At 47.6% G+C, this 26,016-nt stretch overlaps 1 protein-coding gene and 1 pseudogene across 11 annotated transcripts in view; both read left to right on the top strand.

The window, feature by feature from the left end:
- Wnk2 (WNK lysine deficient protein kinase 2) overlaps positions 1–26,016 on the top strand; it is a 120,208-nt gene that overhangs the window by 76,323 nt on the left and 17,869 nt on the right. For 6 of the 11 annotated variants that reach the window (XM_090329903.1, XM_090329902.1, XM_090329905.1 and 3 more), the window contains exons 13-25: positions 2,320–2,613; positions 3,076–3,125; positions 4,274–4,442; positions 4,529–4,645; positions 8,345–8,515; positions 8,641–8,686; positions 9,257–9,376; positions 17,968–18,764; positions 19,241–19,322; positions 21,867–21,955; positions 22,050–22,723; positions 24,329–24,543; positions 25,546–25,716. In XM_090329903.1, the coding sequence (XP_090186029.1) occupies positions 2,320–2,613; positions 3,076–3,125; positions 4,274–4,442; positions 4,529–4,645; positions 8,345–8,515; positions 8,641–8,686; positions 9,257–9,376; positions 17,968–18,764; positions 19,241–19,322; positions 21,867–21,955; positions 22,050–22,723; positions 24,329–24,543; positions 25,546–25,716 (2,995 nt within the window). The remainder of the gene's footprint in view (positions 1–2,319; positions 2,614–3,075; positions 3,126–4,273; positions 4,443–4,528; positions 4,646–8,344; positions 8,516–8,640; positions 8,687–9,256; positions 9,377–17,967; positions 18,765–19,240; positions 19,323–21,866; positions 21,956–22,049; positions 22,724–24,328; positions 24,544–25,545; positions 25,717–26,016) is intronic. The other 5 variants (XM_090329908.1, XM_090329909.1, XM_090329907.1 and 2 more) reach the window with 3 other exon arrangements.
- On the top strand, positions 13,143–15,339 carry LOC150065334 (small ribosomal subunit protein uS2 pseudogene; annotated as a pseudogene).

The following is a 26,016-nucleotide window of genomic DNA, read 5'->3' as shown; positions in this document are numbered from 1 at the left end:
AAGGCAGAAAAGGCTGGGGGGTCTGGGCACTGAGGTACTTCCAGTTGGAAGGCGATTATGGTGTGACAAGGGCATCATCCTGAGGGCAGGTAGGGAATGTTCAAGGTTGCTGTGAAGAAATGCTGTGACCCATAAGGACGCATGCTCCTGGTGAGATCCCTGTTTTATGGCTTTCAGCCTGTACTCAAACCCAAGTGAGCAAAAGGAAGACTGACTTGGGTTCCTCCCAGATAGGCACTCCCCACTGGGAACCCCATCACCTAAAAGTCATCTCTGCCTGGTGGCACCCTTTCCTTCACCTACTATGAGAGGCCCAACCTGGGCATCTTCCTACCTAGCCTTCTCCTGGCTCCAAGCCCTAACAGCAATGTGATTTAGGCACATCCCCTACCTATTGAGTCTCAAGGTCATGTAATTCAGGACCAACTTTGACTTTGTTGTAAAGATTCATTCCAGATAAAGGAGCTAAAGTTAGAGCCAGGTGCTTTCTCCCTCCATGCTGATGAGGAATACTGGACCCACGGCACATATGCAAGGCTATCTTATTTCCAGAGAGACTAATGCTTGGAGAAAGAGGGCCAGTGTTTACAGGCTATCAGGAAAGCACCTAAAGCTGTCTAAAAAAGAGTAAGGGGGACCAGGAGTGTGGCCTAGTGGTAGAATGCTTGCTTAGCATGCAAAAAGCCCTGGGTTCGATTCCTCAGTACCACATACACTTTTAAGCCAGAAGTGGTGCTGTGGCTTAAGTGACTAGCCTTGAGCAAGGGCTGTGCCCAGGCCCTGAGTTCAAGCTGCAGGACTTGGGGGAGGAGGGGAGGTAAGCAAGTGGAAAAACTAAGAACTAGAAGAGAGTAAGGGGAATGGGTTACATTGTCTTAAAAAAAAAAGTGCTTATTACCTGACTTACATAACTGAAACCCTTCTGTACATCACCCTTCATAAGGATTTTCTTTAAAGCACAATAGTACCTTGCCTCTATTAGTGAGTTCCTGGGCTGGCAGGTATCAGTGATCAGTTGGATGGAAGATTCTTGGAGATGGTCTGTTTTTGGGGAAAGGCAAGGACAAGGGCAATTGAGCAGGGGTTTGGTGCTGTCCCCATGTTTGGGGCCTTATTGTCTGGTGCTAAATCTCAAAATGCTCATAAGTCACATTATCTTGGTGTCCATCTTGCTGAGTTGAGCTAGTCATGCTGAAGAACCTCATCTTCAGCAGCTGGAGCATCTAACCAAAACAGGTATCCACCCGCCAACCATAGTATGGCATCTCTCACCAGGCTTGGGTTGTTGTCATAAGATTTTAGGCTCCAATGAATGTAGCCATTCCTGTTTTTAAGAGTTGGAGGCATTGCTCTGACATTTTAACCTTCTCAACTCTAGGCAGGGCAGAGGATAGTTTGTTATCTTACCCTTTACACCCTAAAAAACTTTTAGAGAGAGTACAATAGAGAAGTCAATTTGAACTTGAGGTCATTCTATGGGAAGGTAAAGAAACCAGTGAGCATTTTAGAGTATACTTGTGACTAGGGAAGGCTACCCTGTGCTCTGCACTGAAGTAGAAGGCCACACAGTAACAGGACATTGAAGGCCCCAAGAGGATAAGAGGAGACCAGCTTGAGTACTTCAGTAGTTTACACTTTTCTGTTGCTTTTACATTGCTGTAAATATCCTGGAGAGGACCAGTTTAAAGGAGGAAATATGTATTTTGGCCCATGGTTTCAGACCTTGATCATATGACTCCATTGTTTCTGAGCCCTTGATGAAGCTGACATCATGGGGAAGAACATATTGGGGAGCAAAGTTGGTGCTCTCATGGTGGCCAGGAAGCACAGGGAAAGGAAGGCGCCTGTGACAAGGTCTATCTTCCCAGAGCATATCCCCAGAGACCTACTTCCTCCAGCTAGGCTCTGCCTCCCAATAAGGCCATATTGTGAATATCAATCCATTTACTCACTCACTGCTCAGTAGCAGCACCAGCTAGGGATTACCGTCTTCTGCACATGAGTCTTTTAAGGGGGGAATGCTTCATACCCAAATCATAACATATGTGTGTGTCTGTATCTGACTTTTTACCTGGGCTTAGGTAGAAGTTCCAAATTGAAGTACAGTCTAGGTATTACCACAAAGATGGATATCTACATAGAAAGAAATGAGAGTATCTATCTGTGTGCTTCTGCTAAATCCATGTGCCAAATATGCCTAGAGACACAGACTTGCCACCTTTGGGGAGCATGTGGATCGGAGAGGATTGTTCCTAGGCCACCCTTAGGACCCATTGATGTGCCTAGGCATGACACCCAACCTGCATCCCTATGCCCTAGGTCCTGCTGGCCCACCCGCCTCCGTACACCATGGATGTGGCTGCTCCAGTCTCTGCTGTGTCCCTGCCACCTGCTGTCCTCTCCCCGCCTCTGCCAGACGTGCTGCCGCCTGCTGCCCCTGAGCTCCTGCCTCAGTTTCCTAGCTCCCTGGCCCCCACGGTCATGGCAGCAGCTCAGAGTGTGCCTGCCATGACCACTGCATCCTTGCCACCAACAAACCCACCCATACCTGCTGGGCATGTGATTTCCAGCCCCTGCCCAGCCGTCCAGTTGACTGTGGAACCGGCCCAAGAGGTGTGTGCCTGTGGCCCCCACTTGAAGCTTCTTGGGGTCTGCACTGTGACTTAGAGATGAGTGGTGCTCTGAGGCGAAATGTGTTCCAGAACAGCTATACAATCCTGTTCTTTTCCCTCACACTTTTTCCTAAATCTAAAGGAAGGTGGAGAGCATGAGTTTTATAAACCATCTGGGGGCTGCTTTCCCTGGGAGAGGCTGTAAAACCTTATGAAAGCTTTTTACAAAGCCCACGTGTCCTCTTTTAGGGATGATCAAAGCGGGATGACAATTTTGGAAAGGAAGCAATCCTCAGCTTTTAGGAATCCACTTGGCTCCAAGCTTTTCAATAAGATGAAAACCTCCCTGCTGGCCCCAGTGTGATAGTCCTCTAGCTGCAGGGTGAAGATGGGAAGGAGGGAGGTTCACACACAGTGGGTGGGAGCCTCATGACCCATTCTCTTCACTCTGGTTTTATTTCAGGAACAGGCCTCTCGGGACAAGCCGCCTGGCCTCCCACAGAGCTGTGAGAGGTACCCATCCATCCTTAACCTGGTGACGGATAGGGATGCAGGCCCAGGTTTCAGCTCAGCCCAACCACTGTCTCATTCGGATTCTGCCCCCCACCCCTTGCCTATAAATGCTATCACGAAGATTAATATAAGCTGGGTGCTCATGGCTCACGTCTGTAATCCTAGCAACTCAGGAGGCAGAGATCTGAGGATCCAGGTTCAAAGCCAGCCTGGGCAGGAAAGTTTATGAGACTCTTATCCCCAATTAACCACCAAAAAACAAGTGGAGTGGAGCTGTGGCTCAAAGTGGTAGAGTGCTAGCCTTGGGCGAAAGAGCTCAGTGACAGTGTTTGGCCCTGAGTTCAAGCTCCAAAACTGACCAAAAACAAAAATTGAATTTTAATACAAATCACCCACTTTTTCAAATCTGACCTGGTAGAGCCTCAGGAACCTTCTCTCAGGGTCTATCAGCACTAGTTGAAACCTGGTGATTGGGGTGCTGGTGAGGGAGTGGCGAAGGGGTGGGGAGGGAAGGTGTTCCCTACTGTTGTCTAGCTGCTATTGCTAATCTCTGTGTTAAGAATGTTCCAGGAAAGAGAGAGAGAGAGAGAGGGAGAGGGAGGGAGGGAGGGAGGGAAGGAAAGAGAGAGAGGGAGAGAAAGAGAGAGAGCGAGCGAGCGCACCCATGGGTATTGTTAGAAGTAACTAGAGGTGAGGAGGGGTTGGGAATCGAGAAGGGACCTCATGGACAGGGCAGAACCCAGCATAACCCCAGAGTCTCCAGGTTCCTTCCTTCTTGTGTTCTTGGGGAGGGGGTACAGTCATTGCCTTACTTAGTTTTAGGAAGTGGTTGTGAGCCCCATTGTCCTAGAAAGCTGGGTACGTGCTTGATGCTGTTAGACTCCTCCTTACAACAGCCCTGAGTAACGGCAAGGCACAGGGGTCCATTCTCAGCTGAGGAGGCTCCGTTAGAGAGCTGTGAGCATGCATCCAGTGACTGAGAATCTGTTTCCTCTGGGCCCTTGAGCCATCTAAGATAGGCACTGCAGGGCGGAGAGGAGTCCCCATGTCCTCTTGGAGGTTTTTAAGTTCCCAGGCTGGGCTAGCCTGGCCATAGTAAGCTTGCTGGTCATCTGTGGATGTCATTAACATTCTTGGTTTTCATTCAGCTACGGTGGCTCTGATGTCACTTCTGGAAGAGAGCTAAGTGACAGCTGTGAAGGCGCCTTTGGAGGGGGAAGACTGGAGGGCAGGTCTGCCCGGAAACACCATCGCAGGTCCACACGTGCTCGCTCTCGCCAGGAGAGGGCCAGTCGGCCTCGTTTGACTATCCTGAATGTGAGTGCTAGGATGTGGAACACACTGGGGCTGACATATGGGTCCTGTACAGTATCCTCTGCATTCTGACTACCTGCTTTCTGCAGGTGTGCAACACAGGAGATAAGATGGTGGAGTGCCAGCTGGAAACTCATAACCACAAGATGGTCACCTTCAAGTTTGACTTGGATGGGGATGCACCTGATGAGATTGCCACATACATGGTGAGGCTGGCCCTGGGTGATGTCATCTCCTTCTTAGTCCTTATGTGCAGGTAGGGGCAAGTACATCAAGCTCAGCTCTACACACAAGTGTTGGGCTCCCTGTGGATCAGTATCAGTGCCGGGGCATTGTCCCCAGAGCTGTTGGTCTACAGCTGGAACAGTAGCTCTCTGCACCTGCGTGTTCTTGGGTGTGAGGGAGCAGCTTAAAGAATGTATCTGTGATGGCATTGGAATGGCGTTTCCACCACACCTTTGCCTCTCCCTGAGAATGAGCAAAGGGAAACAGCAAGCTCATCATCTGATATCTCATAGTTCTTGTGTAGAACCATCTGTCAGCCTCCCCACCCCATGGCAGTGAAAGTGCAGACCCAGCCCTGCCCTACATCCCTGTTTCCCCAGTTTTGCCAGCATGAGTAGTCCCTGCTGTGAACACCTTGTCACTCACAGGCTTCTCTCCACCCCTTCCCCTGCTACTAGAGCAGGTGCTGTGTCCTCAGGCATGAGTTGATCCTTGGGTCTCAGAAACTCTCTCACTGAGAACACTCAAAGTGAAGGACCAAAAGCATGTACTTACATTGAGTACATTTCCTGAACCATTGATGACCATATAGCAGGATAATGACCGTTCTAGACTATCATTCACACGGGAGAGGAGTTTAGGAAGCCATGTCTTAAGAAAACAGTTGACATTGGTGACAGGTGCTAGGGCCCCTCATTCCAGATGCCACCAAGTGTAGTAACTGAAATTTAATTTAATGTTAATTATCCTGTGTGGCTAGTGAATACTGCCTTCAGCAATTCAACTGTTATGGTCACCAGAAAGTTGTATTTGCTAGGCAGGTGCTCTATCCACCTTGAGCAATCACTGTAGTCCCTTTGGGTCTTGGTTATTGTCAAAATAGGGTCTCATTTTATGTCTGAGCTAGCCTAGAAAGCAATCCTACTTACATTCCTTCATGTCACTGGGGATAACAGAAGAGTACTAGAACCCAGCCATTGTTCTTCCCCAATAGCTGAATAACAGGCATGGACCACTGTGTCCAGCCATTGGGTAAATGGAGTCTTGTGAATGTCTTTTGCACCAGAGTGGCTCAAATTGAGATCCTCTAATCTCCACCTCCTAAGTAGCTAGGATTATTGGACTGAGCCATAATGCCTAGCTTGTTCATATACCTTGAACAAACCACCTGTGAAGCAGTCCTTTGATCTCTCACAGCTGCACTGCCCCGCCACGAGTCCTGTTTCTACAGCTCTTTCTCGTTCTTCACTCAAGCAGTTATCAGAACTGCATGTTAATGTCCCCTTGGTTTTGGCAGCTGTTTTGTATATGTGTCTATGAGACTGCGCATGCACACGCACATGTGCATAATGATAGGTTATCATCTTGATTCTCCTCTCATTCTGTTGGGTTGTTTTTTGTTTGTTTTCTTCACATGTGCTGTGTGAGTTGGGCATTGCAATGCTAATTCATCTAAGACATCTCCATGGAGACACGTTATGAATACACAATTTTCACCCATCACCCTAGCTGTTCTCCTCTGCTAGGCTCCATCTCTCTTCCGTACAGTCCCTTCTGCCCCAGGGACAGAGGATCCAGTGGGAGGAGAGCTGTGGCTGGTAGAGAATGGATACTACTCAGACAAGCTTCTCCTTGGGGAGGGGGGGTTCCAGATACCCCTGAATGCTCTCTCACTGGCAGATTTTGTTAAATCTTGAGTTTATTGAGTTCCTTGTGCTGACAAAGATGTACTTCCACCTTCTCAGATTAACTTGGCATTGATTATGGGTTATATATACCCAGAGTCTATATTTTTAGGTTTTTATTTCCTGTTTTTCTTTTCTTTTTAAACAGTCTTGGGGCTTGAACTCAAAGCCTGGGCACTGTCTCTGAGCTGGTTTCTGCCCCCACCCCCCCCCCGCCAAGGCTAGCACTTTACCATTTGAGCCCAGTGCCACATCCAACTTCTTCTGTTTATGTGGTACTAAGGAATCAAACCCAGGGATTCCTGTATGCTAGGCAAGCACTCTACCACTAAGCCATACTCCCAGCCCTTTCCTGTTTTACTTTTAATTGTTTTGAGGTCTTTACATTTTTTTTACTAAGTGTCTAGCTAGCAGAAGACACTAAGAGTCCCTAGTTCACAGAGTTGGAGCATCCTGTGTCTACTTCCACTCAATATACTGTGCCACAATGGATGGGCCTGGGATGATCATGGCATACTGCCTTCAAACAGTGTCACTTTTGCTGGGTTGCTGGTGACTCGCTCCTATAATCGTAGCTATTCAGGAGGCTGAGATCTGAAGATTGAAATTCAAAACTAGCCTGAGCAGGAAAGTCTGTGAGACTCTATCTCCAGTTAACCATCACAAAATTAGAAATTTCACTGTGGCTCAAAGTGGTAGAGTGTCAGCCTTGAGCAAAAGTGCTCAGGGACAGTGCCCAGGCCCTGAGTTCAAGCCCCATGACCACCACCAACAACAAAAAGATGTCACTCTGACTATACTCAGTTAGCAAATTCATCATGGAAGGTGATGTTAGTCAGCTCTTCATGGCGGGGTGGGGGGGAGGGGAGGGCACTGTGCTGTTCCTGGAAAGGAATCTATGAGGGATAGGGTGTCAGAAGAGTTCTGTTCTGCAGGTAGCTTGGGGCGGGGGGGGGGGGGGTGTCTGGAATCCATCCACAGAGAAGTCTAAAAGGACAGGATCAGGGTGACTGCAGCGTACATAAGTAGAAAAATAGATGCTGTGACTTGAAAGAGGCGGGAATTGAACCTTACTGCAGGGAATGGCTAGCCTCTGTCCCTAGAATCACCCTGGCATTGTCATATGATTTTTTCAGACATGCCCTGTATCCCATCTGCCTGAGCAGCCCATGACACCGTGGAACAGGGTGGGCCTCTATGAGAGTTGAAGACAGTGACTGTGTCCTGCTTAGCCCTGGCTGAGAGGCTGGGGTGTTCAGGTTGTTGTGCTGCTCTTGCTCACTCACCAGGAGCCTGGGCTGGCTACTCCATGTGCTGGTGAGCAATAGAAAAGTCTTACATGCTGAGCAGTGTGGCCATGAGGAACCAGTAGGCATCGAGGGGTGCATGATTTCAGGCCCCACCATCAGGAGAATGGCCACCAGCGTGGCTAGAGTGTACACTGTGGAGAGATGGCCTTCTTGTTTGGACAACCAGATCCAAGATGCAGGTGGAAAGGCTATACTCTTGAGGCACAGGAACAAGGCCAGAACCCACAGGTCTGTATGAACAGCCTCTCCATGTTGTTGAGCATCTGGGTAACTGGCTAATTTTAGAAACACTCTCTCTGGACTTAGCACTGAGAAAAGCCGCTTGGCTATAGGGTTAGATCTTAATGAGGATAACCTGGGAGGAAGCCAATACCCAGGGGTTGTGAAAAATATACATGAGTTCGTAGACAAAGCCCAGCTTACGGTGGACTGATGCCCACCTTAAGGCTCAAGTCAGGGGGTTGCCATATGGGGGGGGATATTATCGTGGGGGTATATTATCCAATAACTGCTCTCATGTGTCACTGGAGCCATCTGCTTTGCACTGTGCAGCTCCTACATGGAGACATGTCTCTTCGCCATGCTTCCCCTGGAGTCTGGGGTAGAGAGCCATACAACCTGATAAAGTCCCCATGCAGCTGTGGCATGCGGCCTGTCATCACTAGCAGTCCCATGTCCCTTGCAGGTGGAGCATGACTTCATCCTGCCAGCCGAGCGTGAAACGTTCATTGAGCAGATGAAAGATGTCATGGACAAGGCAGAGGATATGCTCAGCGAGGACACAGATGCTGACCATGGCTCAGATGCAGGAGCCAGCCCACCACATCTAGGCACTTGTGGCCTGGCTGCTGGGGAGGTGAGAACTTCAGTTCCCAGGGAGCAGAAGTGGGTTGGTGGGGGAGGATAGAAGCATCATCCAGGTGGGAAGTTCTGAGGAAGATCTTAGTGAGCACTGACATCAGATCCTTCTCCCTCATGCAGGAGAGCGGACAGTCCCAAGCAAACGCCCCTGTATACCAACAGAACGGTGAGTCTGCCCCCACCTCTGGCTACATCTTCTAAAGCGGTGAACACTGCTTTGCCCAGATCCTTCTGCTTTGCAGGGGGGATTTCGTAAAGGCCCTTGTGCATGGCTGCAGAAGCTTTGGGCTATTGCACTTGGAGAGGTGTGGGAGTGTGGTGACAAGTGTCTCCACTGGGAACAGCTGTCCTTTCTAAGGAGCCACTGTGCACTAATTAACAACACTGCTTTTAAGGCTGGTGTTAAGTCTAGGAGTTCAGCCCCAGTCAGGTACGACTGAGAATCTCAGGATGCCCATGTGGTGCCTTGGTTGTCGATCTACCCCCTGTCCCTCTGGGTGAGGGAAAAGCAGAGGGAAGCACTCTAGGTCCTGTTCATCTACCACCTGCCTCATGGAGGGGAGCTACTGAGAGCTCTGAGACAGAACTTGGGTTCCTTGTCCCCTACCGGAGGGATCACATCTCTGGTGTAAGCAAGTTCCCCAGAGTCCCCATGGCACATGTGGCATCACCACAGGAGTCACCTGGCCGAGAGAGACACTTGCTCCCTCAGCACTGTTTGTGTTCTGCTCCCTAGTTCTGCACACGGGGAAGAGGTGGTTTATTATCTGTCCAGTGGCTGAGCACCCAGCACCTGATGCCTCTGAAGCGTCACCTCCACTTCCGATAAGCTCCCTGCAGCCAGAAGCCAGCCAAGGTAGGAGCAGCTGGGGAAGCCTCAGGCTTCCTCTGAGCCACTCTTAAGTCCTGTCATCTCCACCACACAGGTAAAGTAGCAGCTGCAGAGGTGTGTGCTAGTGAGCTCTGCCCTTCCTGCCCAGTGTTATCTAATGACCCTTGCCCTGGTGGGTTCTGCTTTGCATGGTGGGTAAGAGAGAGATCCACTCAGTCCTGAGACTTGCAGTTGTTAACCTGCACAGTGACCAGTGAGTGCTGTTGATCTGCACCTGGGCCTTCACCTGTCTGTACAGATAACTGTAAACTTGCCCTTTGTACGGTTGGTTAAATCTTGACTTTTATGGTCTTTTGGGACACCAGGAAAAGTCATTTGAATAAATTTCAATTTAATTCCCTACCACTTTGGAGGAAAGAGCTGCTAATTAAGTAACCTAAGTTAACATGATTGTGTGTTTATGAAAAAATATTTGTGAATCAATTTTTATTTCCTATCATATGTTTCCAGTGGCTTCCATCATTCGTCTGGAGAATCGTTACCAAAGGGAAAAGGTCAGATCTACAATAAAATACCCAGTGAGCCACTGGGGAGACAAGATGCGCTCTAGCTAAGGAAATAGGCCAGCAGCTTTATCTGAAAAAATAATTTGTAAAATGAGACATATTATCTCTTCTTTGTACTGCATACATGCCCTGCTTCTAGAAAAATCCCTTTGAAAAAGGAAGGTAGACTTCAGTGAGACATTGTGGTGTGGGGTTAAGAACAAAGGTTAGGACCAAGTGTGGTGCTCATTCCCATAATCCCAGCTATTTAGGAGATAGAGATTAGGAAGATGGTGGTTTGAGACAAAAAGTTTTAAGAACCCCACTTTAGTCAATATGCCTACGTAGTTGATGTGAGCATGAGGATCACTGTCTAAGGCCAGCCTCGGATGAAAACGTGAGATCTATCTGAAAAATAAAGTAAAAAGGGCTGTGAGCACATTTCAAATGATAGAGCACCTGCCTAGTAAGCCCAAATCCAGGGAAGAGGTGGAGAGTAGAAAGGAAGCTGGGAAGGAAGAAAGGACGAATGCTGACAATAGAGTTAAATATTCATCCTTTATGTACATGGTGAATAACCTCTGGGAACCTTTCACAGCCAGTTTTTCTATGAAAAGAAAAATAAAATGGAAAACGGAGGGACAGATGTGTTAAATTACATTAAACATCCACCGTGAGTGACTGAAAATAGTTTGACAAGTTATGGAATTATTTCTTGAAGGCATTGGAAATCTTAAGATAGGAAGAATGATCAGATCAGGGTCTGTGGAGCATGGAGCCTGGTCTTGGCCCCTTTTCCTCACTCCACCTGTGTGATCTCCCAGTCTGTACCTAACCATTGTGATTGCTTGCTAAACCACAAATACCAACCTTTGCCATAGAATTTCAATAAGAATTGCATAATATTGCCAGGTGCTGGTGGCTCATGCCTATAATCTTAGCTACTGGAGGCTGAGATCTGAAGATCAGGATTCTAAGCCAGAAAGGGCACTAAAGTCCAAGAGACTTTAACTCCAATTAACTACCAAAAACCAGAAGTGGCATTGTGGCTCAAGTGGTAGAGCGGTAGCCTTGAGCTGAAGAGCTCAGGGACAGTGCCCAGGCCCAAAGGTCAAGCCCCATGATCGACCAAAAAATAATTGCATAATGTCACTCAAGATGTTGAGAATAGAATTCAAAATCACTTGGCAAATGAAAAACCACAAAAAATGTCACCTTCCATGGAAAAAGCCAATAGATGCAAGGAAAAGGTGATACAGGTGTTGGAATAATCTGAAAACTGAATATAAATATATTATAAACCTGTTTTAAATATGTTTAAACTTTCAGAAACAGTCTTGAGACAAATGACAAAATAGAAAGTATAAACAAAGAAATAGAAGATAAAAAATGAAGAAATTAAGCATTTAACATTAAGAATTAAAACACCTGTGTCCGACACAATGGCTCACACCTATGAAAGCTACTAGAAAAATCAAGATTTAAAACCAACCAGAGCAGAAAAGCCTCTACTCCATTTGCAATTAATCAACAAGGAGCCAAGCTGAAGGAGTGGCTCAAGCTATAGATGTAAGCAAGAAAGCTAAGCAGAAGTACAAGGCCCAACACTAAAACCAAAAGAGAAAAGAAAATGTATCTAACTAAAACATAAGATAAAATAAAGTGAAGAGCTTTAAAGACTTGTGAAACAAAAACAAAGTACTTAATGCTGTGTTAGAATTCCAGGAGAGGAGAGAAAGTGCAGTGCTGAGAAAGTATTTATAAAAAGTAATTCTGGAGCCTGGAGTTTGGCCCAGTCATAGAGTGCTTGCCTAGCACTTGACCCGAACCTTGACCCAGGTTTGATTCATCAGTACCACATACATAGAAAAAAGCTAGAAGTGGTGCTGTGGCTCAAGTGGTAGATCTCTAGCCTTGAGAAAACCCAAGCATAATGCTCAGCCCCTAAGCCCAAGCCCAGGACTGGCAAAATAATAATAATTATTATTATAATTCTGAAAACTCCCCAAAGGCAACTTTCATAAACCTAGGGATTTGAGAAGCTAAGAAAACCCCCAGCAGGTTAAATCTAAGAAATCCATGTCTATACATAGTATCAATCTGCTGAAACACAAAAAAATCATGAAAGCAATTAGAAAAGATTATGTATTACTAAAAAGGAACCATAAGTCAGATGACTGTATATTTCTCTCCAAAATCCATAGTCTTGAAAGAAGTAATATAACATTTTTAAAATTTTGCAAGAGAGCTAGGAGCCAGTGGCTCACAACTATAATCCTACGTACTCAGGAAGCTGTGATCTTCATTCAAAGCCAGACCAGGCAGGAAAGTTCATGAGACTTGTATCTCCAATTACAATAGAAAAGTCAAAAGCAGAGCTGTGGCTCATATGGTAGAATGTTAGCCTTGAGCACAGAAGCTCAGGGACAGGGCTGAATTTAAGCCCTAGGACAGGAACAAAAAAAAAAATCTTGAACTAACAAACTCAGAATTTTTGCCTGTAATTCTAATACTGTAAGATGAGGAAAGGAAGTTCTCTGAGTTCAAGGCTGACCCAGTCTATGTACTGAGATCCTGTCTCAAAAGTTGAACAGCAGAAGAGACTAACAAAAATGAAATGACCAACGAAAAACCCTAACAGAACTAAAACAGAAACAGACAGTTCTACAATTGTAGTTGGAGACTTTATACTCCTCCATTACTAGCAGATAAATCAGACAGAAAATCAGCAAGGCTGCAGCAAATCTGAATCACACTGTCCACTAACTTTACCTAATTTATATTTACAGAGTACTCAATATATAGAGAACCTACTTCCTTTTCCAGTCCTTATGAAACATTACCACATCCTAAGTTAGGAAACAGATCTAACAAATGAAAGTTAAGTGAATATCAATTGTGTTTTCTGCTAGAATATAACAATATAACTGAAATAACACTTTTAAATCATTGCTAAAAAAATAGTCTCAAGGAAAGTTAGAAAACAGAACTCTGGCAAGTAATGCCAGGCTTTGGTGGCTTATACCTGTAATCCTAGCAACTCAGGAAGCTGAGGTTGCTGTTTGAAGCCAGTCTGCCTTTCTGGACAGGAAAGTCCATGAGACTCTAATTTCCAATGAGCCACCAAAAAGCCAAAAGTGGAACAATACCTCAAGTGGTAGAGTGCTAGCCTTGAACACAAAAGCGCAGATACCCAGGCCCTGAATGTAAGCCCTAGGAATGGCACACACACACACACACACACACACACACACACACACACACACACACACGAATAGTAGGGGTTAGAGATGTGGCTTAGATGGTAGAGTGCTAGCCATTGAGCAAAAGCAGCAGGTACTGAATTCAAGTCCTAGTCTCAGACCTAAAAAATAAATACATAAATACATAAATAAACGAAAAGAAAAGGAAGTCAGGTGCTGGTGGCTCGTACCTATAATCCTAGCTATTGAGGAGGCTGAGATCTGTGGATCAAGGTTCAAACCCAGCCCCAGCAAGAAAGCCCATGAGACTCATCTCCAGTTAACCACCAGAGAATAGGAAGTGGCACTGTGGCTCAAAGTGGTAGCACACTAGCTACCACTGAAGATCTTGGGGATAGTGCTGAGGCCCAGAGTTCAAACCTCACAACTAACCAAAAAAAAAAAATTAGTAAATTGATTATATTTTTCTTAATTGTGATAAGGAGGCATTAGTAGGAAGATCTTCATTCAAACAGACCTGTGCAAAAAGCACAAGACCTTATCTTATAATTAACCTCAGCCAGCTACTGGTGGCTCACACCTTTAATCCTAGCTACTCAAGAGGCTGAAATCTGAGAACTGAAGTTCAAAGCTAGGCCAGACAGGAGTGAGTCTCTTACCAGAAGTGGAGCTGTGGCTCAAATGACAGAGTGCTAGCCTTGAACTCAGTGTTTTTCTGCACTACCAAGGGAGGCTCCATACAGGGCACTATTCTTGATTCCTTAAAGGAAAAGTAGCACAATGTCCAGAGCCCTTGATATCTGCAAATGCAGAAAGCAGATGTTCTCAGGTTCCTTGCAGCAGCAATCCACCTAGGTGGTACCAACCTTGACTTCCAGATGCAACAGTGCATCTACAAAAGGAAGTGATCATATCTACATCTTCAATCTGAAGAGGACCAGAAACTTCTGCCCCGAGCATCTGCCATTATTGCCATTAAAAACTGCTGACGTCAGTGTCATTTCCTCCAGGAATACTGGCCGGCATGTCGTGCTGAAGTTCACCCAATCACTGCTGGCCACTTAACACCCAGAGCCTTCACTAAGCAGATCCACACAGCCTCTGAGAGCCCTGGCTCTGGTGGTGACTGATCCCTGAGACCAACCACCAGCCTCTCATGGAGGTGTCCTACGTCAACCTGCCCACCACTGCACTATGTAACACAGATTCTCCTCTGAGCTATGATGGAAATCCCATTCCATACAACAACAAGGGGCCTAGAAAGCTCTGTGCATGCATGCTACTATCTCCTGCAAGCACCCATGGGAGATCCTGAACAGATGAAAAAGGAAGAACAGAGAACAGCTGTAAAAGTGATGACCTAGGAAGAATATCAGGACACATGAACTATTCTAGTTCCTGAATTCCCTGTCACTCAGCCTAAAATTCCAGACTGGTGAGAAGGATGCCCTTGGTGCCTATCCATTGGTTCTCTGCTGAGGAATGGAGCACCCAGCCTGCCAGTGAAGACTGGTCTGTGGGTGCCTACTGCCCAGGCCACAAAATGGGTGGGAACGACCACTGAGTGGTCCTGAGCTATTGATCTGTAGATAGCCAGGAAAACGGAAATAAAATTGATAGACAATAAATACAAAAAAGAAAAGGATAAAAGCTCAGGAAATAGTGTTCAGACCCTAAGTTCAAGATCCAGGACTGGCACAAAAATAAAATAGAATATAAAAACTAACCTCAGGGGCTGGGAGTTTGGCCTAGTGGTAGAGTTCTTACCTAGCATGCATGAAGACCTGGATTCAATTCCTCACTACTACATGCACAGAAAAGCCAGAAATGTACTGTGGCACAAGTGGTGGAGCGCTAACCTTAAGGAAAAAGCCTAAGGACAGTGCTCAGGCCCTGAGTGTAATCCCCATAAATGGCAGGAAAAACAAAAAACAAAAAAACTAACCTCAGCTAGGTGTCAGTAACTCATGTCTGTATTCCTAGCCACTCAGGAAGCTGAGATCTGAGTATCATTGTTCAAATTCAGCCCAAGCAGGAAATAGTTTGTGAGAATCTTATCTCTAGTTAATCACCAAAAAGCCTGAAGTAGAGCTGTGGTTCAAATGGTAGAGTATCACCCTTGAGCAGAAAAACTCAGTGAGAGCATCCAGGCCCTAAGTTCAAACCCCAGAATCAGCACCAAAAATAAAAGTGTTGATGAGTATGTAGAGGACCCAGAATCATACATAGTAATAAAATAGTATAACTACTTTGGAAAATAGTGGTAAATACTTTAAAAAGTGAATGTGCAATTACCATGTGATCCAGTCTAGTCATTCTACATCTAAGTCCAGTCATCTTTCTGAATCTACTGGGAACTAATACCAGTATCCCTTACTTCCTTCCCTCCCATACTAAAATCTGAGGCTGCGCAAGTCCCTACATAAAATAATACAGTATTTGCATAAAGCCTATGTGTCACCTCTTGATATGTTAAATTGTCTCAAAATCATTTCTAGGTTATTTATAAGAACTAATTCACTGTAAATGCTTAGTAAATGATTGTTGTCCTGTATTTTTTAGGGAATAATAGTAAAAAAAAGTCTGTACATGTCCCATATAAAAACAACTTTAATATATTTTTATTGTAATTAATAGAAGGGTTACATGATATTTGCCAGATAAATGGTGCATTAATTCCCACACATTGATACGCTTTCACATCTCATGGTCCCCATTTCCCTTCCCCTCTCCCCCACCCCTCATCTTGTTTTCCCCCGTTCCCTATCCAATTTCAGACAACCAAATACAATTATATCCATTATAAAAATTTTTAAAAACAAATTCAACTCAGTTGGGTGCTGGTGGCTCACATCAGTAATCCTTGCTACTCAAGAGGCTAACATCTATAGAACCACAGTACAATCTACAGGTCTTTCTGCCCAGTCTATATGGCTACATAATGGAATTCCATCCAGCCATTTAAGCAAGAAATTCTGCCATATGCTGCAACATGGATGAGCCAGAGGGTCTAATGCTAAATAAAATAAGCCAGTTACAGAAGGATCAATACTGTATGCTTCCATTTAACAAGGTATATGAGTAGTCACACTCAGAAAGAGGAGAAAGTAGGGGAATGAGGTTGTTATTTGGTAGATATAAAATTTCAGTTATACAAGCTGAGCAAATTCCAGTTACCAGTTATAGTCATGGTTATGGTTACAGTTACAGTTATGGTTCTATGCACTTAAGCATTTAAGAAGTCCTCCTGTTAAGTGTTGCTACCATAATTAGGAATACAAACATACACTAGCAAAACCTTATCACATACTCCCAGGCTGACTTAAGGAGGGAAAGAAGCCCTAGGGGTACTCAGAAGCTGTCAATGAAAAGAGACATTTGCCACACACACACTTCGAAGGAGATTTTAGCAGCTTCTGCTGAGACCAAGTGCTCTCAGATAATACTAAACTATTTAGTGAGACATGGCAACATGTCAGGAAAACATGTTTTTCTCAATTTCTCTCCTTTCAGAGCTGGTAGGAGGGTGTGGTATGAGTCCAGGGGCTTAAGGGAGATTTCAGGGTCCAGATAACCTCCCTACTCCCATCTTTGTTTTGGTTTTCACTTTTGTTTCACACATTTTGTCAATGTTTTTAAAAAGATAAAAGAGTAGTTGTTTTTTAAAGTAGGGCTTTGTGGTCATGGGGGCTTGGGAGATACTGTACACTGTGTGTTCCTCTCAGCTTGCCACCCCACAAGTACCTAGAAAGCTCTGAGCACTCCAGGAAAATGTTGGACTGTGTGTCATTGTCTAGATCCCAAGTCCCTTCCTTCCCAGGATCCTTTGGTAGGCCTGGCAAGATACAGTCTGCTCTGCTCTGAGCTTAGCAAAGGTGAGATGTCTGATGGATTATAAGGTTCTCATTCTTCCTAGTTCCTACTTTTGTAAAGATATACAACTTCCCACTTACCTCAACTTTAGAAATTCTTTTTAAGGCCCAGCATGGTGCCTTACGCTTATAACTCTAGCTACTCAGGAGACTGAGATATGAGGATCCTGATTCAAAGCCAGCCCAGGCACTAAAAAGTCCATTAGAGTCTTATCTCCAGTTAATCACCAGAAAACTGGAAGTGGCACTGTGACTCAAGAGGTAGGGCAGTAGCCTTCAGCTGAAAAGCTCAAGGACAACACCCAGGCTCAGTCTTCAAGTCCCACAACTGACAAAAAAAAATTATTTTCAAAGACTTTTTTTTTTTGGTGGGTCATGGGGCTTGAACTCAGCCAGGACACTGTTCCTGAGCTCTTCAGCTCAAGGCTACCACCCTACCCTGGAGCCTGGAAAGCCCTACTTCCCATTTTCTAGATGTTAATTAGAGATAAGAGTCTCAGGTCCCTTTGTGCCTAGGCTGGCTTTGAACCTTGATCCTCAGATCTCAGCCTCCTGAGTAGCTAGGATTATAGGCGTGAGCCACCGCACCCTGCTTCTTTTTAAAGATTTTTGTCCAGTGGAGCCAGTGCATGCTAAGAGCCATAGTTTATGGAGCTTATCGTGTGGGCCAGAGTATGTACAGACTGATAATAGAGAATGGGCCACACCTGACAGTCACGTGCTGCAGAAGGACAGTAGGAAGGGTCTAATGCTGGCAGAGACCAGAGGTGAGAACTGATGATTGAGGGGCCCATGAAAGGTGTTTCAGAAAAGCAGTGGTTAGGCAGAAGTCATGTATAGACAGAGATGACTTAGCACATCAGAGAAACAGGGACCAGTGTGCTGGGCCAAAGCCAGGTTATGGTAGAAGGAAGACATCATTCCTGGCAGGGAAGGCCCCATGTGATTAGGACTGGAGAAGGTGGATACAAAAGTATTTTCCCCATTTCTTCTAGACACAGCGCCCTACACAGACCAGCTGTCCTCAAAGGAAAAACCTGGCTTCCCAGCTGCTCAGCAGCGCCTGAGCCAGGCAGGTGCCAGTGACCCTTCCAGCGGGGCATCATCCTCTCCTCCCATGACTACTGCACTCCAAGACATAGCAGCACCAGCCGCCAGTATCACACCAGCACCAGCACCAGGGACTGCTGTCCTGGCAGGGGGCCCAGTGACCCTTCAGGGGCAAGCTAGTGAGCATGAGACACCCCAGCCACTGACTGAGACTCACCATACTCAACACACTGCACAGACCCTCAGCACAGACAAAGGACCTTATGCTCTAGCTCCAGAGGCCTCCTGCTGTCCTACAGCCTCAGCTAGAGAGGTCAGTGCCCCAAGAGAGCCCTTGCCTACTTCAAAACTGGAGCCCAGCCCACCAAGTGGGATACTGCAGCCTTCTATGAGTCAGCCACCCCTGCTGCCTTCCACAGTGGGGGCTATCAGCATGGCTGCTCCTCAACTTCCCAGCCCCCCCTTGGGGCCCACTGCTCCTCCACCACCACCCTCAGCCCTGGAGTCTGATGGGGAAGGGCCGCCCCCCAGGATGGGCTTTGTGGATAGCACCATCAAGAGCCTGGATGAGAAATTGAGGACCTTGCTCTACCAGGAGCATGTACCCACCTCCTCAGCATCTGCTGGGACTCCCATGGAGGTGTGTGATAGAAACTTTACCCTGGAGCCCCTGAGAGGAGACCCACCTCGTGGGGAGGTATTTGGAGGAGATCCTGGGCTTACCCAACTACCCCAGCCCTTGGTGAGTAGCTGAACTCACCCCAGAAGTGTTGTCCTAGACTGGGACCAAGTGTGGGCAGGAATCCTTGCTATGCAGAGCTGCCCTCCCCCAGGTCCCGTGTGGCCCTCTGGGTGACCCACTCATGCATAAATGGCCTCTGTCTAGTGGTGTGTGTGTGTGTGTGTGTGTGTGTAAATGGAATGGGGAGGGGAGAAAGTGGCACCAGGCAACATAGCCCAATTGTCTCATGGAGGGGGTAGACTGAGGGTGGCTCTACAGATAGGGTGGGAAACAGATTTGCAGTTAAGCTACTGAAGGGTTGGAAGTGCAGCTCTGTTGGTAAAACACTATCCAATGATTGAAAGAGGATGTGTTCAAGCCTTGGTCTTGGACCTAGCTGGGGGTGGGGAGGGGGGAAAGGAATAAGCTACCAAGATGTTGCTAGCCAAGCTTACAATTCTTCCCCCTTTTGTGTGATTGTGTGATTCTTCTTCTAGTTGGAAAAGTCAGAAACAGCTCCTGCAGGATGGACCTCAGCAGATGGAGAGCAAGAACAGGGTGCATCATCATCAATGACAGGTAGCAGGTTCAAGGGCATGCCTAACCTGTGCTCTCTAATGTTACCAGTCTTTCTGGGCCCAGACCTCCTGCATTTACAGCCTTACCCTACATGTATTACAGGAGAAAATGATCTTTTCCAGATAAAAAGGTATACCTTCTAAAGAGGGAGTGACTTAGACACTTCATTGTCTACCAAGATTAATCTAAAAGGAACTTCTCTCTCACACTAAGGACAGAAAGTCATAACTATAGAAGCAGAGCTATGGGTGAGGAGAAGGATGCTGGGATATTGTACAGAGTATGTCTCAGTCCCCAGGCTCTCAGATGAGCAGTGGATAAACACAGGGGATATATCCCAGGCCCCTAGGCTGCTTCAGCAAAGTTACACCATAGTTATTTTGGCTAGAACATGCTGTAGGGCTATTTCTTCAGCTCCCAGAAGCTGTAGTATTGAGATGGTCCCAGGCCTGCTGGGTTCCTCCATGGCTCCAGCTGCTGTGAACCTCAGATGGGAAGGTAGGGAGGAGTCTATTTTTCTTTTATTTTTTTGCTAGTCCTAGGGCTTGAACTCAAGGCCTGCGCACTGTCCTTGGGCTTTCTCAAGGTTATCACTCTACCACTTGAGCCACAGCACCATTTCTGACTTTTGTATGTGATACCGAGGAATCAAACCCTGGTCTTCGTGCATGCTAGGCAAGCACTTTACCACTAGGCCAAACTCTCAGCTCCGGGAGGGCTCTTTTGCTTTGGTTCTTGCTTTATGATTCAACACCTGAATCTCCATCCTAAGGGAGCTAACTACCTTCAGAAATGCAGTTTTCTTTTCTCAGCCTGCAATGTTTGTTCATTGATTTATTTCTTTTGCTAGTCCTGGGGCTTGAACTCAGGACTGGGCACTATCCTTGGGCTTTCTCAAGGGTAGAGCTCTACCACTTGAGTCAGAGCACCACTTGTAGCTTTTTCTATATATGTGGTACTGAGGAATCAAACCCAGGTCTTCATGCTTGCTAAGTAAGCACTCTACCACTAGGCCAAACTCCCAGCCCCTCAGCCTGCAATTTCTTAGGGCCTGGGAAGATAAGGATGGGGATGTGGCTGACTTTACAAATGGAAACCTCAGTGTGTACGGCAGCACATGGCCCTTGATGGTCCAGGCTGCTTTTGAAGATTGAAGGGAACCCTCCTCCTCTATCTGCTCCCCACCCAGGAGCTATGTTGGTTTCTAGATACCACACTTCGGAAAGCACTGGGGACAAGGAGAGGGCAAAAGCAGGGTCAGCCTTTGCCCTGTAACCCATCAGCTCCCCTGTCACTCCATCTGGTGCTGGCTTCCCAGTGTTAGAGGCACCCAGGGATCCCTTGACAGATGAAAAAACTGAGCTTAGGTAGCATGCAAATGATACACCTTACACTCAAAAACCCACACTCTTCTCAGAATACAGAACTCATGAGCAGAGGACTCCAGGCTGACTCTATGTCAGATGAACAGGTGAACTTTTCTGGCAGACAAATGGAAGAAATGCAGTTATTTGTGAGTACCTCAGTCCTCGAGGTATTCAAAGATTGCCCTACAATACCACCCACTTGGATGAGGGGACAGCCCTGTGTTGCCCATAGGTTGGGAATACATGATAGAAACCGAATTTCATCTCCCTGGGAATATGATGTTCCTATATGAAGTATGCAGTGCAGAAGTGTGTGTGGGGGGGGGTGTCTTCATTGATCCTGCTACTTTCCCATGCAGCATGGTGGCTTAGCTCCTGCCCCAGCTTGCTCCTGAATATTTTTTTTTTGCATGTGGGAGTTTTACCTTGGGTTGGATCTCCATGAAAGGTGTGATCGGCTATTTGGGCTTCACTCATTGGCTTTTCATGGCAACCCCAGGAGTATGGTCAAAACATACTGTCAGGTAGAAGGGATGACTTTGGTCACAGTGTACTATACTCATAACCTTCTATGTGGAATTATAACCTTTTATATAACCGTATTATACCCACTTTCGGGTGAGAAGCAATCAGCCTAAAGGCTACATAAAGCTAAGAAATTATTTGGTACATGATGGGACAGACATGTATGCTTCTTGGTTCGGTTGCTTGCTGCATTGATGACTTTGTATGGGCCGTGAACGATGCTATGAATATCTAAGTGGATTTTGGCAGAACAAACGTTCCCCACCTCTATATGGAAAGCATGGGGGCAGCTGCAAGGCAGTGGACATTCCCTAGATCCATAGGAGGAAGGTAGAACTTGCCCTACTGTGTGCTCTATGAGCCTCCTAAGCCAGAGACAGAGAGAGAAACGGGGTGTGTGTCATTCCATCAGATGTACAAAGGACTGGAGTACTAGAGGCAAGTAATGCCTCTTCCCTTGTGCTGGTTTGTAGATATCTTCTGTGAATTGACATGTACAAGATGCCACAGGGTGAGGGCATCACTGCTTTCAACCCTTTGGAACACCAGCTCTCCCTGGCCAACTAGCAGTGTTCTCAAGCCTTTCACCCTCAGTCTCGTGGCTAGCAACCATCTGTCTCTTCTTCTGGTAATCTTGTCCATGTTCCCACAGAAGAGTCATCTTCCAGCAACACACTGGGCTGTGACAGTGATGGAGGACGAGTGGCCTCAGACTCACCTGCAGCACCCAGTGTCCCGCAGGTAAAGGTGACTTTTTGGACAGAAATCTCAACTAGCTGGGAGGGTTGGTGTTTGTGTTCTCAGGGCATCTCTTTATTTCTACTTGTTTCCCAAGGATGCCCCTATTTCTGCCAGCCCTGCATACATGGATTCCGCAGACAAGAATGACAGGGTCCCCAGGGAAATCTTGGTTGAGCCCGTGAAGAGATGCCTGGGAACATCCACAGAGAGCAGCCAGGCTCCTGGCACTCGGGCCGCAGGGTCTCCCCGCAAGCGGCCAGGGCAGCAGGACAACAGCTCACCAGCCAAAACTGTGGGCCGCTTCTCAGTGGTTAGTACACAAGATGAGTGGACCCTGGCCTCTCCCCAAAGCCTGAGGTACTCTGCCCCACCCGACGTCTACCTGGATGAGGTTCCCTCCAGCCCTGACATGAAGCTGGCAGTGCGGCGGGTGCAGACGGCCTCCTCCATCGAGGTTGGTGTGGGCGAGCCCGCATCCAGTGACTCTGGGGATGAATGCCCACGGAGGAGGCCCTCCGTGCAGAAGCAGTCCTCCCTCCCTGGTGGTGGAGGTGTGGCCAGTGACTTCGTCAAGAAGGCCACTGCCTTCCTGCACAGGTCCTCGCGGGCTGGCTCCCTGGGCCCCGAGACACCCAGTAGAGTAGGCGTGAAAGTCCCCACCATCAGCGTCACCTCCTTCCACTCCCAGTCATCCTACATCAGCAGCGACAATGACTCAGAGTTCGAGGATGCAGATATCAAGAAGGAGCTGCGCAGTTTACGGGAGAAGTATGTGAAGGTGCCATGGTGTGGTGGGGGTGGGGGTTATGGTGGTGGAGGTGGAGTTGGTGGTGTTTTGGTGGTTGTAGTTAGTGAAAGTCATGGTGGTGGTTGGGGGTAAACCCTCTTCTGCCTATTCTGAGCCCTGCAAACTGTTGGATGGAATCAGTATCCTAGAGAAGCAGTACACACTTGCATATGGCTGAGGGAGACAGGCCAGTGATAAGGCCTGCTAGACCTGTCTCTGTGGCCATGATGGGAGCATCTCTCAGCCAGTGTCTACCCTGTCACTGGCCTGGTTTCTGGCATCTGTTCAGGGCTCCTCCTCCCCTCCCTTCATAGTATGCTTCTTCCTCTGTCACCCTCAGGGAAAGACATCTCAGCGTGATCATGAGACATGACAAGGGTACCCTCCTAGCCACCCCCTCTACGTGAGGAGTTCTATACCACCAGCACCCTTGAGCCCCATGGAGAGCAGGCCAGAGCAGCCTGAACCCAGAGGTAGCCCCAAAGTGGGGGTCACACAACAGTGAGGGGGAACAATAGCTTTGGAGCCATAAGCTTCAAGCCTTGGCATAAACCTGGCCTGGAGCCCTGCATAAGAGGACTGACCCAGTGGTTTGGGAAACCTACTTCCTTCTGAAAAGAACCTGATGCTCTCTCTCTCTCTCCTTAATTTTTAGGAGAAAGACACTTGATAATTTTTTTTCCTTTTACTAATATTCTTTACTACCTAAAGAAAATCTTTGTTTTATAAAACAAAGATTGCAGGTATTGAAGATACAGAAGGTAAATAGAATTTGATTTCTCATTTCTACCCATGAAAACTACCCATTTTCCCAATATAAAAGGTGAAGATGGGCTGAGTATGGGGAACAGAAAGGTCTGTGGCCCTCTGATTAGAGCAGTTGGAGTCCTGTGGGTGCTGGTGTTAATGTCTGGAAGTTCAGTGTGAGGTACAGGACAGTGGTGAGGAAGGAGGCCAAGAGCACAGCTCCCTCCAGGGCGGCCATGAGGGATCACTGCCTCCTTCCTTTTAGCTGTCCTAGAGATACCCCCACCCCAGTGCCCACCACTAGTGAGCCACTTGCATTCCACCTCTATCTTAACCCCAGCCAGAGCCCCTCTTTAGTAGACCAATGGGACACTAGCTAGCTAGAGCCCCGGAGCCAATAGGAGCAGCATGTCCTGCCTCTGGGTCATCTTTCCCACTGATTTGCATGGAGCAGTTACCACTCATGGTCCTGATAAAATGAGGCAGCCTCTCCTGCTTCAAGCACCAGCTCATTTTCTCATCACCTGTGCTAGTGCGTATGGCTTTAATTGCAGACATAAGCCTATGCGGGGGGTCATCCATGCCTCCCTGGCTGTGAGACAACACGGAAGTTGTCATTGAAATTTTAAAGCCCTTCTACTCTCCCATGTTGGGGTGTTATCAAAACCAGGGGCCCCTCTTCTTACACCTGCCTGGCTTAAATGTGAATAGTCCCTCTGAAAGCTCGTCTGAACAGCCCAGGTAGAGACTCAGGCAAGATTGCTACCTCTCCCCACACAGCCAGACCCTTCCTGCAGGGGAAGCCCACCTGCCCGGCTCCCTCTTTTCCTCTCCTCCAGGCACCTGAAGGAGATCTCAGAGCTGCAGAGCCAACAGAAGGAGGAGATTGAGGCTCTATACCGTCGCCTGGGCAAGCCACTTCCACCTAATGTGGGCTTCTTCCACACGGCGCCCCCCACAGGCCGCCGGAGGAAGACCAGCAAGAGCAAGCTGAAGGCTGGCAAGCTACTGAACCCCCTGGTGCAGCAGCTCAAGGTCGTGGCCTCCAGCACAGGTCGGCTGCTGGGTGGAGGGCTTGACTGGGGCTTGGCCAAGAGTGGCTGGGGGATCCCTAACTGAGCCTAGGAAGCAGGCTCTGGGTAGGTGCAGTACTCCCATATCTGGAAGAATGTTTGAGGCCTTCTTCTTACTGGATCCCCTTTCACTAGAGCTGGGAAGTTCCTGCAGGCCCCAGCCTCTATTCTCCATGCAGAGTCTGTGTGTAGGCAGAACCTGCATAGAGCAGGCCTTAACCCTAAATGAAAGGGGCGCATGCCCTCAGCCACCTCTGGACTGCAGGTATGCCGAGGAAGCCCAAGGCCACTCTCTCTTCTCGTTCTTCCCTGTAGGACACAAAGACAGAAGGTGGACGCTTCCTCTGATCTCATTTCTCAGGCATATGTCAGCTGGCCTGCTCCCTGGGTTTTAGGCAGCTGCTTTTGGGAGCAAGGCTAGGATGAAGATGTCCTCCAGGCCTTACAATAATGATACCCTGAACCTTGTCTGTCCCTAGTGCTGTAATGGCCTGGCTCCAGGAAGTGTCCTTGCATGTCAAGGATTCCTTTGAGGCCTCTCAAGCAGCACCTCAGAGTGTACAATGGCTAAGAGTCCCAAGTATTCCAAGGTGAAAATGCTATGAACCCCTAGGCATGCCAGGCAGGAAGGGGTTTAACGCTAAGCACTCCCTAACCACAGCAGTCCACAAATTGTAAACATTTTGCAAAGCTAAAAGGAGACTCACTGCAGAGTATAGGCCACTTTGAACCTATGTGTGTCTCCTTGTCACTTACCAGTATAGCATAGGTCCAGCATGGCATTGGGGTTGGTAGGGATGGGGCACTTTCTTTAATCTTTTCCAACACTCCCATCCAGGAGATTGGCCATTCACTTGTTGTCTACAGGAGACTCAACTTCCCCCAAGGTCACCCAACAAAGGACAGGGAGCATACCCAGCCCTCACCCTCCCCTGCCTGGCGGCACCTCATGGTGCCTGTCCCCTCTTCTCCCCCCCGCCCAGGTCACTTGTCTGATTCCAGCAGAGGCCCTCCCGCTAAGGACCCTGCCCACGCCAGCACGCACCCGTGCGCCAAGGCAGTTCAGACCCAGCAGCCCTGCTCCGTCCGAGCCTCCCTTTCCACAGACATCTGCTCCGGCTTAGCCAGTGAAGGAGGCGGAGCTCGTGGTCAAGGTGATTTCCAGCTTGCCTGTCTCCAAGCATGTGCCAGCCACATAGGGCTCAGTGGTGTCCCAGGAGCTCACCTGATTGTGTGGAGGGGGCTAGAGCCACACACAGCTTTGTTTAAAAAGAAAAGAAAAAGAAAGAAAAAGTGAGAGAGAAAGACAAGGGAAAAAAAGATGTACTCTGGATACAAAGAATGCAGTTGTTCTGCCATCACTAGGTATTGCAGTAAGCGGCTCAGAGGCAGGTGGTGGCTTTGCTAGAACAGGTCTCAGGAAGTGGCCAGGATTGGGAGGGGTCAGCCCAATG

Source organism: Megascapheus bottae, chromosome 3, assembly GCF_031878675.1.
Source record: "Megascapheus bottae isolate mThoBot1 chromosome 3, mThoBot2.hap1, whole genome shotgun sequence".
Taxonomy (NCBI): Eukaryota; Metazoa; Chordata; class Mammalia; order Rodentia; family Geomyidae; genus Megascapheus; species Megascapheus bottae.
Note: the sequence above shows the minus strand (reverse complement) of the source record. Positions and strands in the feature narration are given on the sequence as shown.